This window comes from Pelmatolapia mariae, linkage group LG3_W (assembly GCF_036321145.2).
Source record: "Pelmatolapia mariae isolate MD_Pm_ZW linkage group LG3_W, Pm_UMD_F_2, whole genome shotgun sequence".
NCBI classification, from domain to species: Eukaryota; Metazoa; Chordata; class Actinopteri; order Cichliformes; family Cichlidae; genus Pelmatolapia; species Pelmatolapia mariae.
The window spans coordinates 51,420,545-51,436,266 of record NC_086229.1 but is presented as its reverse complement, the minus strand read 5'-3'; the positions used below and the strand labels follow the sequence as shown (position 1 = coordinate 51,436,266).

The window sequence follows — 15,722 nt, the reverse complement described above, 5'->3', positions numbered from 1 at the left end:
CAGATTACAGAATACATGCCCCAAAATGTATTTTGTAATGTATTCAGAATGAGAGTAACGTATTCTGAATACTTTGGATTACCTAATATATTTTAATACTTTTTACAACAATTGCTGTGTGATTTATTACTATTACTGAAGGTTACTCGCCATACCAATACCAACTAGATTTTTAAATCTTAATATAAAATGAGTAACAGTAGGATGGACAATAGGTAAGGCTGCACTTTTAGCAGCAATATCGTATAGAAAACTATTCCACGCATATATAAAACAGGTCCACGGCTCCGAACTGTAGTAAAGGGACCTCTGGCTAATACGTCGGGTACTGTGTCAGACTCGTAGCTGAAAACTAGCTTTACTTTGTTGTCTGGGTCAACTTTGCTAACGAGAGACAGAGAGAGGCGTTGAAAAGCTGCTCCAAAGGAACTTATTGTTTCGGAGGAAAACATGAACACAGTGTATAGTCGAGTCTTAATAGCGTACTTACAACTGGGCTCATCAGGCACTCTTTTTGGCTGCAGTGGTTATTATTATATTTACATGCTTCCAGCTCCCGTTTCTGCTCGGTGACCCCAGAGTGTGAGAGCCCACGAGGGCCGCTGAGAAGAGCCCCAGACGAGGGGTGACCCAGAAGTGACAGAGCGGACCGAGCCCAGAGGCCCGAGGTCTTAGGGTGCCCCACCCCCCAGAAGGGGCCCAAACGAGCCACGGACACCAGGAACCACCACGCACCGACAAACGAGCGCATCAGCCACTGCCAGGAAGTGTGGTGGGGGTGAGATAGGCCCCCAAACCTGAGGGGGGCCTGAGATGTCCCCAGAAAGGTGGAGTCCAAGACCCGACCTGACACATAGACATAGAGAAAAACATGGTTTAACACAGCGGCTCAAATTTCATCTGAAATTACTGATCTTGATCTGCCTCTCAGATTGTTGTCACCCTTTATCAGTGCCATCTTCGCAACGTGTGTCTCTGCTGTAGTTTTGTGTAACTCCTCCCTCGTGTGGTTAACATTAAGCATCACATGCGAATCACTGTGCAAAATGTGACGAGACACACAAGCTGAAAACTATTGTAAGCTACAAAAGACATTTAATAATCTGGGTCAAGACATTAAGAATGTGGTTAAAAAAATGGGACAAAAGCTGCAATTTAAAGCATCCACTGCACCAGAAACTGGATTTCAAACACTTTAGGCAATCTTTTCCCTTTCTGTAGTTTGTGTAGGCATTTTTTTTAATGCTATATGGTGTGTCGTGGCTTTAAACCAGTGAAAATTAACACTAAAGAGGTCCTGCCGATGTGTTTCTGAGGTGAGAGGCCAAAACTGAGCTAGCATCCTGTGCCTGTGGTCGATGACTCAGTTCCTGAGAGCGAGGGAAACATGAGAGGGTGGAGAGACATGTAGACCATATAGAGAGTATGAGAGCGAGAACAGTGGGTTGAGATGTTGAGAAATAAGTGGGGGGGAGACTGTAGCAGGTGGAGAAAAGTACACACAAAAAGAGTGAAGAAGCATGTGAGCATGCATCTAAACTGATGCTCTTCTTTTTTTAAGTGTTTTCACCTGATTATTACTATTACAGAGATTATAATCCCAGCCTGCAACTCAAGGACCAATGACCAACCCAAAACTGATGCTGGGTCATAGGTTGTAACACACAGTCCAATTTCAGCTTCATCCTAAAGTTGTTAGATGAAGGTACAAAGCTTTAAGATTCTTCAAAAAAAAGGATCCACATCATGTTTTCAGCATGCTTTACGTTGTGTAGCGTGCATTAACAGAACAAGCATAGAGCACTAAGCACAAATGAAACAGGCACTGAGTGAGTGACAAGAGACACAGTGAGGGCGGGAGGAGAGGGTGAGAGAGAGGAAGAGAGAGAGAAAGCGGCAAGCAGAAAGCTCATAGCTAAGGAGCGAGAGCAGCATGAGAAGAAGAGGATCGCTTTAAAAAGGACAAAATAAGGAAATTAAGAAACAAAAAAGGAAACTCACCAGTCCCGCTGATGGTCATACGTCAACTTTAAGTGGCTAAAATCTCAGTGAGTAGGAGAGAAAGAGAAAAGTAAATTCATCACCACCATGAAGCTGTGGAGCCGTGTCTGCGTCCTCGGTGAGTTTAACTGTCACGCAGCTTTCACCTTCGATTTCACACTCCATTATCTCGCTAGAGGAAGTTTGAATTTGTGGTAAGTTAAAATTAAAATTAAAGGGAACAGAAAAACTTGCGATTGGGGTCCTCGTGCGCGCTCAAAAACTCAGAAGCTTTCAAGGTCAACGTTCAGATTGTTTTTACTGTCAGATGCTGCAGGAGTCTTGAATTTTTACTCCACATCAAAACTTTCTTTGACCAACACAAGGAAAGCCTTGATTTTCTCCTAAATCTGCACTTGCATGCATTTGATTACATTTCAGCGTCATTCAGGGACTTGAGAAGCATGACATATCCAGGAAGTAATCTGGGAGCACAAAAATCTCGCCATATGCACGCCCTTCTTTGAATCTGCTTTTTGTGCAAAGCAATGCAAATATCACCAGATTAGCAGAATTTATTAATTCAACATGAGGCTAAAAACAGATGTAAGATGTAATAATTTGAATCATTTGTCTCTCTGCAAATTTTAATTTGTCAACCACAAAAAACATGAATGCACCTATAAATATAAAGGTGTTTTGGTTGCAGATTTAATTACTGTAAACAGAATATGCACGCAATACATATAATAATGTAGTATACAGATAAGGTTTGCAGGCTTACAGGGGAACTCTCGTAGAGAGGTCGAAGGTCAGAGTGCAGAGTAACTGAAAGTTTGTAACTGACTGATTGATACGATTTAAAATGATATATCTACTGTCCTGCTTCTCTCACCATTCTCTGCTCTCATTTTCACACCAGCTGTTCTGTTTTTCACACGTATTTGCAGCAGCAGTTACCAGGCGTGCTTTGTCAACCAAGTGACCGTAAATGAGCATGTTTAGTTGGTTTGTGTATCACACACAGGCTAGCCACAGAATCTGGATGACATATACATTGTTAGGGTAAAGTGTAGAATCATGTTGCACACCCACAGTCTGCATCCTGAGGCAATTTCAGATGTTTTTATTTCATTTGATCTCTTTCCATGACTAACTAGCTCACTTTTTACTGCATGTTTATCTGTTGCTCATTCTCTCTTTTTGTTTCAGTTCTAGCAGTTTCTCCTATTTGCCTGGGACTAAATACTACAAGTGATGCACATCAAAACAACGGTATGTTCCATTGGAAATTCGAAAATTATTGAATTAACATAAAACAAGCTTAGAATACTGATGTTCTTGCATACCACAAGTGCAAATACAGATGGACTTGGACAGAAAGTGACAAAAAGCAAGAATCTGACTTTTTAAAACTTTTATGATCATTTAGATGTTTGATTATTTGTATTGTATTTAAAATATTGGACTATTTAAGTCATTAAAAAGTAACAATACTACAGTATAAATGTCCTCTTTTATAAGAATAAACATGCTCACAGTACCTGAAGTTAAAGTACTCATTATGCAGAATTAATAGATGTGTCAGAAACATTGATTGATTAATGTGAAAATGCTTTGATGATGATTTTAATGACTTTATATACTAGTGAGTTGCTTGATCTATAATAATAATAATACTGAATAATTTATTTATTTAGCTTTTTCTTTTATGTAGAAAATATGCAAATGTATTTAGTAATTAAAGTCTTTTGATAAATATATGTTAGTTGGTGGAGCATCTAATCATATTTTAGGAGAGCGGTGGGGTCGGGTTTGGGGGCAATGGCCACTAGGCACACATCCTCTAGACCAGGGGTGCCCAATCCCAGTCCTCGAGAGCTACCGTCCTGCAGCTTTTAGATGGATCCTTGTTCCGACACACCTGAATCAAATGAATGGCTTGTTATCAGGCATTTGCCAAACTTGATGGCATGCTGAAGAGGCAATCAAACCATTTGATTCAGCTGTGTTGGAGTAGGGATGCATCTAAAAGCTGCAGGACAGTAGCTCTCGAGGACTGGGATTGGGCACCCCTGCTCTAGACACACCCCTGAGATGGGATTTTAAAAGCAAAGTATTTTATGGTTTTGACCAAAGTTATAGTGAACTAAAGGATTTTGTACAGGATGAATTTTCAGTTTTAGTCTTTGTCAATTTAAAACCTTCCCAATGAGACTTTCGGTGCATTTGTTCTTGAGTCGCTAAGTAACGGTCAGCTGCTTTTACAAGAGTTGTTTTAACTAGTATCTGTATGGTAATATTTATTTGGTTGTTCTTAAAGAATATTCTGTAAAAATACCTTTTGTATCATAATAATAAAGTTACTGTTGTTGAGATTTGGAACTATATGAATGAAAAAAAAATGATAATAAAATGAAATCACTGAAATGGATAAAAAAAATTAACCAAAATGAAGAAATCAGGAAACTGAAGCTAAAATAAAATTTGGAAATGAAACTTCAACATGAAATAAAGCAATTTTGGTACTTTGGACCTTCTTATCGTATCTTCTTAATTCTCACAACAGCCTAAAACTGGTCAGCACTCTTTGGCTTCTTAAACTGCCCTGAAAAATTTGGCTTGGTATAACTTTATGTATTGTAATGACGGGCTGCAGAGTTCTATTCTCTTTCTTTGTCACATAAATGTGTTTTCCCACTTTTTAAATATATGTTTCACTACATATTTAGCAATGTTGAAGCAGTCCATCAACATTGCTAGCTGTCCTGCAAAGTGCTGCTTTGGAAATGGGGGGAATTAACTGTGATTTTGTGTTTATCTCCTTCATGTCAGATACAAAGGCTTCTGCCACCACGATCACTTCCCCACACCATTCAAATACCACATATGCTGAGAGTACTACAGCAGTGATGACAAACGTTACGGTAAGTCCATTTATCTTGAACTTAAACTGCAAGTTGTAGTTGCCAAAGTGGGAAAAAATGCTTAAGAGTTTCAGGTTTTAGAACATCAACTTCAAATAGCTTTTATTTCATAAAGCGAATTAATAGTAACACCTACAGCAGTCTGGCTGTCTTTAAAATGCAAAAGCCACCAATTCAAGGTTAAGGGACGATCTGCACACAGATATATGTTGGAGGTATTTCCTGGTGCACAGCATGCAGTCACTTCCTGGAGTCTTGTTGTCACTATGAACCTGTAAAGAGAGTTAGAGAACCACAGGCTGTCGTTTACTGCCTTTAATCACAACTCTTATCGTCACACAACATAAAGAGTAATTATTTAATTTCTGTTTATTGGATATTGGATGGTTAACTTGATTCTCCATCAACAGCTTTACATCCCAAATAGTTCTTTTCAGCTTCTGATGAAGAAAAATATAAGTTTAGGATCAGAATAACACTGAGCAAACCATTTTAAATCTCATAGTTTTGTTTGATTCTTTGATTCTTTCTGTCTTATGCTAAATTTGCCAAAGCAGGAGGCTGAGGGTTGGTGATTCAATCTCTGGCTACTCAAAGCTGAAGTATCCTTGATACTGAACCATGCGTGCGAATGTTAGCTTAAAAGTACTTAGGCATACAAAAAAGCAATCATATTAATGGGTGAATGGCCTGTAGTAAAAAAGTCATTTTGAGCAGAAAATATCTTTGTAAGTAGGAATTTAATCTAAAAAGTTATCTACTAATTTACACGTTACTTACATAGTGCTACAATGTAAGTAGAAAAGCACAATGTGAGTAATTTATTCTGAACTTCACTTAACTGGATGTGATATCATCACAGTTGAAGTGCAGGATCACAGACTAAAGATAAACCAAGCCTGAACACACCTGAAGACAATGTGGAGGCGTCTTAGATCTGCCTGCACGAGCTGACTCCTCTGGTTGCAAAAGCATGCAGATTGTATAGAAGTCTTTTTTTTTTGGCGGGGGGGGGGGGGGGGGGGTTGCTACTTGTTTAAAGTCATATTGCACTCAACACAATTTCCTTTTTTTAATTTATAGTCTAATCTGAGTAAAGTAGATGAGAAAGGAGTGTATGATTTAGGTTGTGGCTCCTGTACCAGCATGCAGTGAGCTCAGTTTCACGCCCAGACTCATCCTTCGATGGTGACGTCAAATTTCAAAAAACCAAGATGGCGACTAGAAAAGTTTTCATCTAAAGCCTTCGAAATAAGACTTCTCAAACCACTGGGTGATACCACAGTGGCTACAGACACCTTTATTTTTTTTATTCACAGTCTATAGACATGGCTCCCCACATCAAAAAACAACTCACTTGAACTACAAAGACTCCGCATAGGAAGCCTTTTGAATCAGAAACGACAGCTGTACATAGTTAGATGCCTTCGTATTCAATGAGTGAAACAGAAATCAGGCTGATTACAAGATGAAATGTTTCAAACTAAAGGATGTCTGTTACTCTTCACAGTCTCGAGGTATGGTGGCTACTACTCTAACAAGTACTAATGTACCAATGAAAGAGACTACCACCAAAATCAGTGGTGATCAAACGACCCGTGTTTCCACGACACCAAGTACCAGCTCAGGAATTACAGGTACTGTCACATATTCAGAAGGCGCATGCACAAGTTGTGTGCCTCAGTTTGTCTTCCTGTGCATCAAACCACAACACTCGCAGGCTCACACACTCTGTAGCTGTAAGCAGACTGCAGAAACAACCACTCAAACACTCTCACCCTATTCTAACACACCGTCAAACTAAATATTCAGACACAAGCGAGTGGCAGGTCACCGTATCACATAAAAGGACCACAAAGCAACACACTCACACAATCTAACCAAACTTTAGGGTATTTTAATTTGCAGGCTTTAGGGTATTTCCTATAGACAGGACTAAAACAAAGGCAGACCTGGTGAAGGGTAGATATAAATGTAAGTAAGTAGTAGATATAAAAGTATCATCATAACAAAACTGTAAACAAACAAGTATTAAAAGGGGCCCAGTACTGATACTTGTGGAACACCTTAATCGATTCTTTGGGATATTAAACTGAAACAATCCTTACAGTTTTTTGAAAAGCAGCTTCTCAATAGTAATCACGTGGATACTAACAGGAAATATGAATAGATGGAAAGGAGTTCCTAGCTTAAATTGAATCACTATGCTTAAAGAGTGTCTGCTAAACAGAAAGTCACTTGTAACTGTTGCAAATTAACTAAAGAAAAATCAAATGCTGATCCTCTTGTAAGTTTAACTTTATCTGAACTGAGCCTGCTGTTTGTTTCTTTTAGCACCCCCTCCAGCTGGCTCGTCTGCAGGTAAGAATCTTTATTATGTTATCTATTATGTTATTTAAGCATTGTGTAGACAGAGAGATTTTCATGAAAATGGGATGTTTATGTTTTTCTTTTCTCTCATTATTTCAGTTATATTTACATGTTCAAAATAAAATTATTCTATCTATGTTTAATTCTACTATCATTTTCCACATTTTTACTTCTTTTTTTTCTACTTTTTTTACTAAATGATTGATTACATCGGTGGTTAAATTTTATGTGTGTGTATCATCAAAAACTTGAGTGTTTCCCAAAAAATGTTTTTTTAAAAAACATCACTGAATTAGACTGAATTGCATCATATATTTACAATTGCCCAAATGGGCACTAATGTTGTAGTGAAATTCTTAAAACTACAGTGGCCAGATGTTTCAGTGGTAATAAATAGGATCTAGAATCTTTATTAAAACAACAAAACTGTGAAATTGTTTAGATGTTAATGGATTTTTAGCACATATCAGTGGTTTCCTGTGAGCTGCCTTGGGTTGTCACTGGCAGCACTTACTCAGGATGTGTCTGGTTACCATTACTCAGCCACAGTTCCACTAAAAGCAAGTTTTGACACGACATGCCACACAGAACACTGGCCAGTGCCAAAAGTAGGCTAGATTTGGCTCAAATGAGTGTGCTGCGTGGCCGAGACACGTTTTAGTTTTTCTTATTTGGTGGGACTAAAAAAAATCAACCATAAAAAATGCTAGTGACCCCCAGTTGTTGCAATGCTGATTAGATAATAAGAAATGGAAACTGCAATTTCTCTACAATTCTACTTTTGCATCATTAAATACTTTTACTTTTTAAAGTGATGTCCTCAGGAGTTTAGCGACATAAGAAATAACAGCTCAATATTAATTGTGTCCACTCCCTTTGTTGGGTGGTCCCAATGCTATTACCACTGCTTTTAAAACAGCTCTGCTTATCTTTATCTCTAGGTTATGTGGTCCTGGCGCTTATCATCATAGTGATTATAATTCTGTGTATCATCCTCTACCTCTTGAGGAGAGCCTCCAGGGTAAGAAAAAGAAATGGAAGTAGAAATTATTTTCTGTGGGCTTAGCCTTGGCTTATAATATTACAGCTGACACAGGCATATACACACATCATGTTCGCTTATTAGTATCTTACTTTGTTTGTTTGCGCAGACGTATTCATTTGACCTCCAGCGTCCAAATCCTGTTGGCCATCTCAGCCAACCCACTGGCACCTTTGAGCCAGTCTACCTGGATGATCTGGGTGTGTTTCTGTGGAATTACCTTTTACATATACATGTCTGCACTTAAGATGATCCTAATGAGTTTGCTTTGGTGTTTGTATGCATGTCACATCTCAGAGCGACCGGTACCTAAAGATATTGAAGCCACTGATGACCTTTCACCTCCACCGGTCGCTAACGGCACGAGTCTACAGTCAGAGGAAAAGGACTCCACTGGAGAGAACGGTACAAAATGAAAATGTTTTTCAGTTCTCAAAGACAGAGTTTTAATTTTTCAAGTGAATAAAATGTAAAGCTATTAACTATAAATTCTATTTTTGATGATCATGCGAAAATTGTCCTTCATGTCCATCATAATTTCGCTATAATTCTGTGATGAGACTCCCATTTTGCCACTTCCCAAAGGTGATCTGTTGGATTGAGATTTGGTGACTATGAAAGCCATTTTAGTACTGTCAGAGGTTGCAAGAGTACAAACATTCTGTACTTGAGTAGAAGTACAATATACTAGTGTTAAACTAACTATACTCCAGTAAAAATTGAAGTACTGTTTTAACTTCTTTACTCAAGAAAAAGTAAAAAAAAGTACACACCCTGAAATGTACCGTAAGTAAAAAAGTAAAAAGTAGCTCTTTGGCAGATGTTTTTGTTTTGTGCAAAGCAAACTGAACCTTGTGCTTTATTAACAATAAAATAATATCAGTAGATGGGAATACAAACTTTAGTCTTATTTTTTTTATTCTAATTATACTCAGCTTGAATCTGAAGAAAAAGAAGGAAAATAAAAAATAATATCTATTTTCTGTTGCCTACATGTAGATGGTGACTTTAACTCTATACAGGAGAATGTAGGAGTTAAGGTGGGATACAGCAGGTGGGGGAAGCCTACAATTGGTAGTAATGGCTCAGTGTCTGGAAAAGAATCATGACTCAAAATAATTTCTGTTGAAAGCTCCAGTAGATTTTCTTAGTGTAAAGGCTGTGATCAGCTGATCTGCTACTCTTTCTGGACTTGCACAACTGAATTCAACCAGATGTCAGCAGATTTTTCACGAGTTGTCCTGGCTGATTTCCATCCTTTTCACTGTCATTAAACAGTTTATGCTGTCTGTTTTATCTAGATGATATAATGTTGGTATGAATGTGGAATTCGGTCAGTGGATCTCAGCATCAGTTAAAAATCATATGAATCTCTGCCACACTTGATGAAACCTAACTCTGAGCATGAAACCACAGCCACTGTGCACCAGTCACACACAGGTGCACTAACTAGATGCTAAAGTACTGCAGCAACTTATGAACACCTGCAGAGTCATTTTTGTGTTGTGCCAGCGCCCCCCGCCCTCCCCAAAAAAAACAAACAACAACAACAAAAACAAACAAACCCCTGACCACTTTAAATCCTGATTATGACACACAGTTTTGCCTCTTTCATCTGTTGTATGCTAACTCCTCTGGTGATGCACAAACAGGATTGCCTTTCATTTGCTACTGTTTATGCTCAAATCAGTTTAATGTTTGAAGGTTTGCAATAATGTGAAAAAAATAAGTCCTCTGTAATGTGTAAATATAAGGAGTAGAAAGTACAGATATTTGTTTAAAAATGTACAGAGTAAAAGTTAAAAAAAAACTACTAAGTTTAAACTACTACTAAGTACAGATACCTGAAAATTCTACTTAGGTTATAGTAACTACATATTTGTACTTCAAGGTAAAATTTGAGGTAAAATTCCTCAGATAGGACAGAGGCAGATGCAGTATGATCGCAAATTACAAATAAGATTGCAAATTATACATGTGTTGTGTAACTGTTTGTTGTGGGAGGGGCTTTAAACTACAGTAATTAATGTCTTTAACACCTTGGGGATTACCCAAAATTACATTCAAGTCTCAATATGTCACGTTTTAGTTAACGGACTCAGGCGCAGACCGGAGATCCTTGCAGGGGTAACAGTCAGTTTATTTATACAAACGACACCAGGTGAAACTATTTACAACGTGCTGGAGGGAGGGAATGTAAGGGGAAGGCTGAAACAGACACACTCCAAACGCTCTCTCTCCTTTCTCCACACGGGGGCAACACAAGTCCAATCACTCGTCCAAACAGGCAGGCAGGGAGAGGTCCGGGGTAGATCTGTACACAGAAACTAGTGTTAAAAGCGAAAAGGTAGAACAATCTTTACAGAGTTTAACTCACGAACGGTTGAGTGACTGACGCTGATAGCTCAACGATCCAGCGACGAGTAATGCAGTGCTGCCGTCTTAAGTAGGCCTTGTGATCATCCAGATCGGCAGCAGGTGCGTGGGCCAGGATCCCATAACGAGCGCCGCCCCGGCAGGTGTGTGTGAGAGAGAGAGAGAGAGAGAGAAAAAAAAACCCAACAAAACACATGTTGCCTAATACAGGATCAGCTGGTGAGGCACAGGGACCATGACACAATACATTCGCTAACTCTGCAGCACTAATGAAAGTTGCACATTATCTTAAGAATCCTGTTTGTCTCCTGTTTGCCCTCTCTATTCAGCTCCTGAGGAACAGCCAGAAGCAAACGGTGTGGAGACTTCACCTGCTGAAAACACCACTCCCTCACTGAGCAGCGATGAAGCTGACAAGATATCCAACCCACCGAGCAGTACCAACCTGTTCTTTGATGCTATTGGGGAGCAGCAGAATGAAAACAACAACAACCCAAGTAAGATTTTTCTTTAATAATGAAAATACAAAAACAAAGCACTACGGTCATTTCTCTATTGAATTTTCAGAAATCAAGCAGGACTTTGGGGAGAAAGTTCATTGTGAAGCTCAAACATATAACTCTGTTCTATATATGTCTAAAGACAAAACATGAAATATTCACAAATCAGAAATGAATTTCTTTGTATACACATGACTCAACTTTGACACATATATCCAGTAATAATCCAATAAGTGAGGTCAAACAAATTGTTTCATGCTGCAAAGAAAAGCTGCCAGTTGTAGTCAACTATGATTACAATTACAAAGTTAATAGGCTTTGTCCGTGTCTGGCTATTTACCATGACATTCATGCCTATAGAGATTGAAAATGTGACGTCATTCAGGGATAAAACCGCAAAGGATTCTGGGAACTGGTGGCAAGAGGTACTAGCGCACGCAGGCTTTCAATTGAAATCAGTCACACAGCGATAAAAAGAAACCCAAAAAATGGCAAGAAGCTGTTGTATTATTAACTGCAATAGCCGGTCGCATGACAGCCATGGGAAGCCGACGGGTAAAGAGATCGGTTTTTATCGGATTACCTCGTGGAAGAGGAATTGTTTAAGCCATGTTTCCGAAGTAACAAAGAGCCGACGGATGGCCTGGATATACCAAATATAACGTCCCAGAACACTCCAGCTCACATGTTAGTCTGCTCCAAGCATTCCAGTTTTTTTGTATCACTAATTGCCCAGTACGATTACAGCATACAATATTATTGTCACTGCTACATTTCTGTAATGCGTACTAGAAATTATTTCTAATTATTTCTACTACTAATTAATTACCGTTGAGCTCAAAGGTCCTATTAATAAACGATTTGTGAGGTAAACTTACCTTTGTTTGTACGATGGTCGTTCTACACGGTGCATTTCAAGGTCCTGCACCCATCCGTCGGTAAACTGTACCTGGGCTTGTTGCAGTGACCTGAAGTTACTAAACTTCATGAGTGTATGCAATCACTCCAAGAACCGTATAATTATAAATATGAGCGTGGTGAAAGTTGGGCAGCACGCTAACGTCTTTTGTCCACTCGGTGTGCTCGTAAGGGTCTGACCCTTTCACTCCTTTGATTTTTCCCTCGTATCTTTTCTTTGCCTTTTCGTCGAGTCTGTCTTTGTACGGACCAGCATTGTTCTCCTTCGTTTTGTACAATCCTTTTTTGGTGAGGAAAGAAAAACCAAGAAGGTATTGGAACCGGAGAATAAAAGTTTTGCGGTGCTGCAAATGCTTGTATTTGATGCGGTACTTGGATTGTTTTGCCACCAGTTCCTGGCATGCAATGCGCGAAAGTCACGTGGTCTGTCAATCTCTATAATGAGTGTATGGAAACGTCCAACCACAGCTGTATATGGGACTCTTACTGTGTTTGCTGGTGTAAGGAGTGATGTGACTTTTGCTTTCCTGAACAATCCCCACCTCCAAATGTGAACTTTTTTTGTTTTTAGTTCATGCAAAATTCAAAAGGTAGACCTAGAAACAGGTCAGTAACCAACTGAAGGTAAAGACCATTTGGCTTTAAATGAAGATGTCTGCATTTTAAAGGTGTTGGCTGCAGAGGTGATACATCAGTTTTACTCTAATAGTGAACATTGTCTGTTTCTGTGGCACTTTTTAACGTTTTACTGCTGCACAATGATTAGGTGTTTGCAGATATGTTGGCAATTTCCATTTTGCAATCCACTGTCTTCTTCAATCCCAATCATCAGGAAAGTGATGAAAGAAAGATTTTTTTTTTTATCTGTCCTTGTTGATTGCACCAGCGAACAGCAAAGCAGATTATATGCATTGTGAAATAAGCGATAATATGTATGGAAACGACGTGTGAGTATTGTGTCAAAGTTCATGTCAGTTGCAAGTATCACATCGAATATGGTGGACAGCTCTTGAGAAATGTGCACATGATGTCACATGAAATCTGGTTAGAGTTAGTAATTGACAGGAATGAATAATTTGGACAAATAAATTCAGTTTTGTCTTTGTCCTCTCTCACAGCAGTTTGCTCCAGTGACCCATTTGTTGAAATAAACCTGGACGAGCCAGCGTGGTGTGATCAGCTCCTCAATTCTTCTGAAGGTTCTTCCTCGGTCCTCCCCTTTTCTCCATTCTCCTTATCCTCCTCTTCCTCTTAGCACCTTGAATGTTATCCTCTTCGATCAACATATAGGCAGAGACTGTCTTTCGTAGCACATGGACATGAGCACGACATCTTTTGTTCTCAAAGCTAGTATGGATTGTCAGGTGAACAACCAAGGAATTAACATCAACCTGTAAACATGAAGCTAGCTTTAACTGATTTCTAATTGTGATTTTATATGTTTTTTGTTCAAACTTAATGGTCTCTTTTAGTATTTTTTTTTTCTAAGCCTGTATGAAGGGCTGATTTTAATTGAATTGGTTGAAACTGAGCAATTTGGGAAACTCAAAGAGACAGTCCAAAATTGCACCTAAGAAAAAAAAGGATTGAAGAAATGTTAACAGTTTTTACCCAAATCACAACTTTTCCTGCATTTAACTGACTGATTATTATTGTTACCTAACCACACTGCAAACTTCATACCAAAGGAAGTAAAATAAGCGAGGTAGCTTATTCGTGGTATCTAGACTTACAATAACACCTGAACTTTTTTACAAATGTCATCACTTCATGAGCGTATAGATTGACTCCAGTCCCTTCAAAGTGGGCTCTCAGATCTAACATTCTTTATAAGTAGGCTTAATTTCTCTCAGAAGAGATGTTTGGTTTTAAGTCAGATTCTTTTGGGGGAAATTCATGTGTACAAAGCACTCATATAGGAAACAGTTGATCAACTTTTTGTACATTTTAATATTGCAATAATAATTTAAGGTTGTAATCCCATAGATGCACATGGATGTACACAAGAATGATACATCATTTGGGGACCACATCTCATTAGCAATAAATATAAAACTATCTTTAATGTTTCCTTATGATTTTTTTTTTAATTTCGTTTGTTTTGCACATTATCAGCACATCAAACTTAAATCAAATTAGTTTTTTCCTAAAAACTTTGCCCCAGTAGCATTCTTCTACTCCATTTTATTTACTAAAGCATCATAAAACAGCAGCAACAACTGTTACTCTCAAATTATCGATGTAGGCTAGTTTCCTCTAAACCTACAGTGACATTTGTGAAATCTCTGAACTATAGAAAATAAACTCTGTGTCATAGTTACTGTAAATATTTTTGTATACAATATAATTTTTAGTAGAATACTATGAACCATTTACATTTATTCAAGTTCTATATTTTAATTTTGTGACTATGGATGTTTCCATTCTACTAGAAGTTTAAATGCTTTAAGTTTTTTTAACCTACATTTATTTTGTCATTTTTTTATAAACTGGCTTCTTTTTAGAAGCTAGCTAAAAATAAATTTTACTACTGCCATTTTGCTCAATGTGCTAGTTCAAACTGATATATAAATAAAACATTTTCTGGCTAATGTTAAAAAAACATAGAGAAGTGTTATTTTGTTTAATGTTAAAAATCAAATTGTTTCAAATAAAACAAATTTTTCCAGAATTTCACTCTTATCCCTTCTTCATTGTCTTTATTATCCTGATGGTTAAAATGTCTCTAAGCAGTTTGGTATTCATCTTTCTTTCACTTCACTGATTTTTGGTTTAATTTTATTTGCTGCCTTACTCAAACCTTTTCAGGAAGTCATCTGTGTATTCTTTTGTCCATCAAAACTATAAAATAATTTTGACTTGGCTGTCTGTGAGTCGCAGCATGTGTGGTAGCAGCAGGATGGCTGCTGGTTTGCACTGTTGCTTCACAGCAAGAAGATCTTGAGTTCAGTTCCACCATCAGGCTGGGGTCTTTCTGTGTGGAGTTTGCGTGGGTTCCTCCTGGGTACTCCGGCTTCCTCCCGCAGTCCAAAGGTGGGGAGTCAGTGGCCCATAGTAGTGCATGGTTGTCTGTCTCTGTGTGTTATCCCTGCAACAGATTGGTAACCTGTCTAGGGTGTTCCTGGAATGAAGTCACGACTCTGAAAAGGATAAGTGGATGGATGTCTGTGAGTATGTATACTCCTACTTGTGGCCATGGCCCTTAGATCTAAGGGTCTTCAATCACTTTATTAGTATTAAATAGCTGATGTTAACATTTTTTACCCCACACAGAAAGCCTTGATCAAGCCAGTATTGTTTCATCACAAAGATAGCACACCATAACATTTTTTTTCAAATCCTATAATTAACTTTTTTAATGATCATTTTTGCAGGATGTAAAAAAACAGAAAATACATTTTAAACAAGAAATTGGAATTAAATTATTTGGTGTTGATGAGATGTAAAACTCAAAAGAAACTTGGATTAATTACTTGTAATCTGAGAAACTCATCTCTACAGCTATAAATAAGTCTTGTGTCTGCACTTTCTTTCTGAACTATGGCAAACACCACATCAGAGGTGGTTCTGTCAGTGCCATTCCCAACTGTGTTGGGTGTTAAAGTCGAT

The 15,722-nt window shown here is 38.2% G+C and overlaps 1 protein-coding gene across 1 annotated transcript; it reads left to right on the top strand.

The window, feature by feature from the left end:
- Positions 1 to 1,932: 1,932 nt before the first annotated feature.
- Positions 1,933 to 14,668, top strand: LOC134624625 (uncharacterized). The gene is made up of 10 exons (XM_063469634.1): positions 1,933 to 2,119; positions 3,193 to 3,255; positions 4,816 to 4,907; positions 6,418 to 6,544; positions 7,242 to 7,268; positions 8,219 to 8,298; positions 8,429 to 8,519; positions 8,617 to 8,724; positions 11,025 to 11,192; positions 13,232 to 14,668. Exons 1-10 carry the CDS (start codon positions 2,089 to 2,091, stop codon positions 13,366 to 13,368), a joined length of 924 nt encoding a protein of 307 aa, XP_063325704.1. The 5' UTR covers positions 1,933 to 2,088; the 3' UTR covers positions 13,369 to 14,668.
- The last annotated feature ends 1,054 nt before the right edge of the window (positions 14,669 to 15,722 follow it).

Bases quoted from the DNA above. Each gene is read 5' to 3' on its own strand.
- LOC134624625 (XM_063469634.1), top strand. From the start codon at position 2,089: ATGAAGCTGTGGAGCCGTGTCTGCGTCCTCG. The intron at 2,120-3,192 runs GTGAGTTTAACT...TTTTTGTTTCAG, and splicing joins GAGCCGTGTCTGCGTCCTCG to TTCTAGCAGTTTCTCCTATT. The intron at 7,269-8,218 runs GTAAGAATCTTT...CTTTATCTCTAG, and splicing joins TCCAGCTGGCTCGTCTGCAG to GTTATGTGGTCCTGGCGCTT.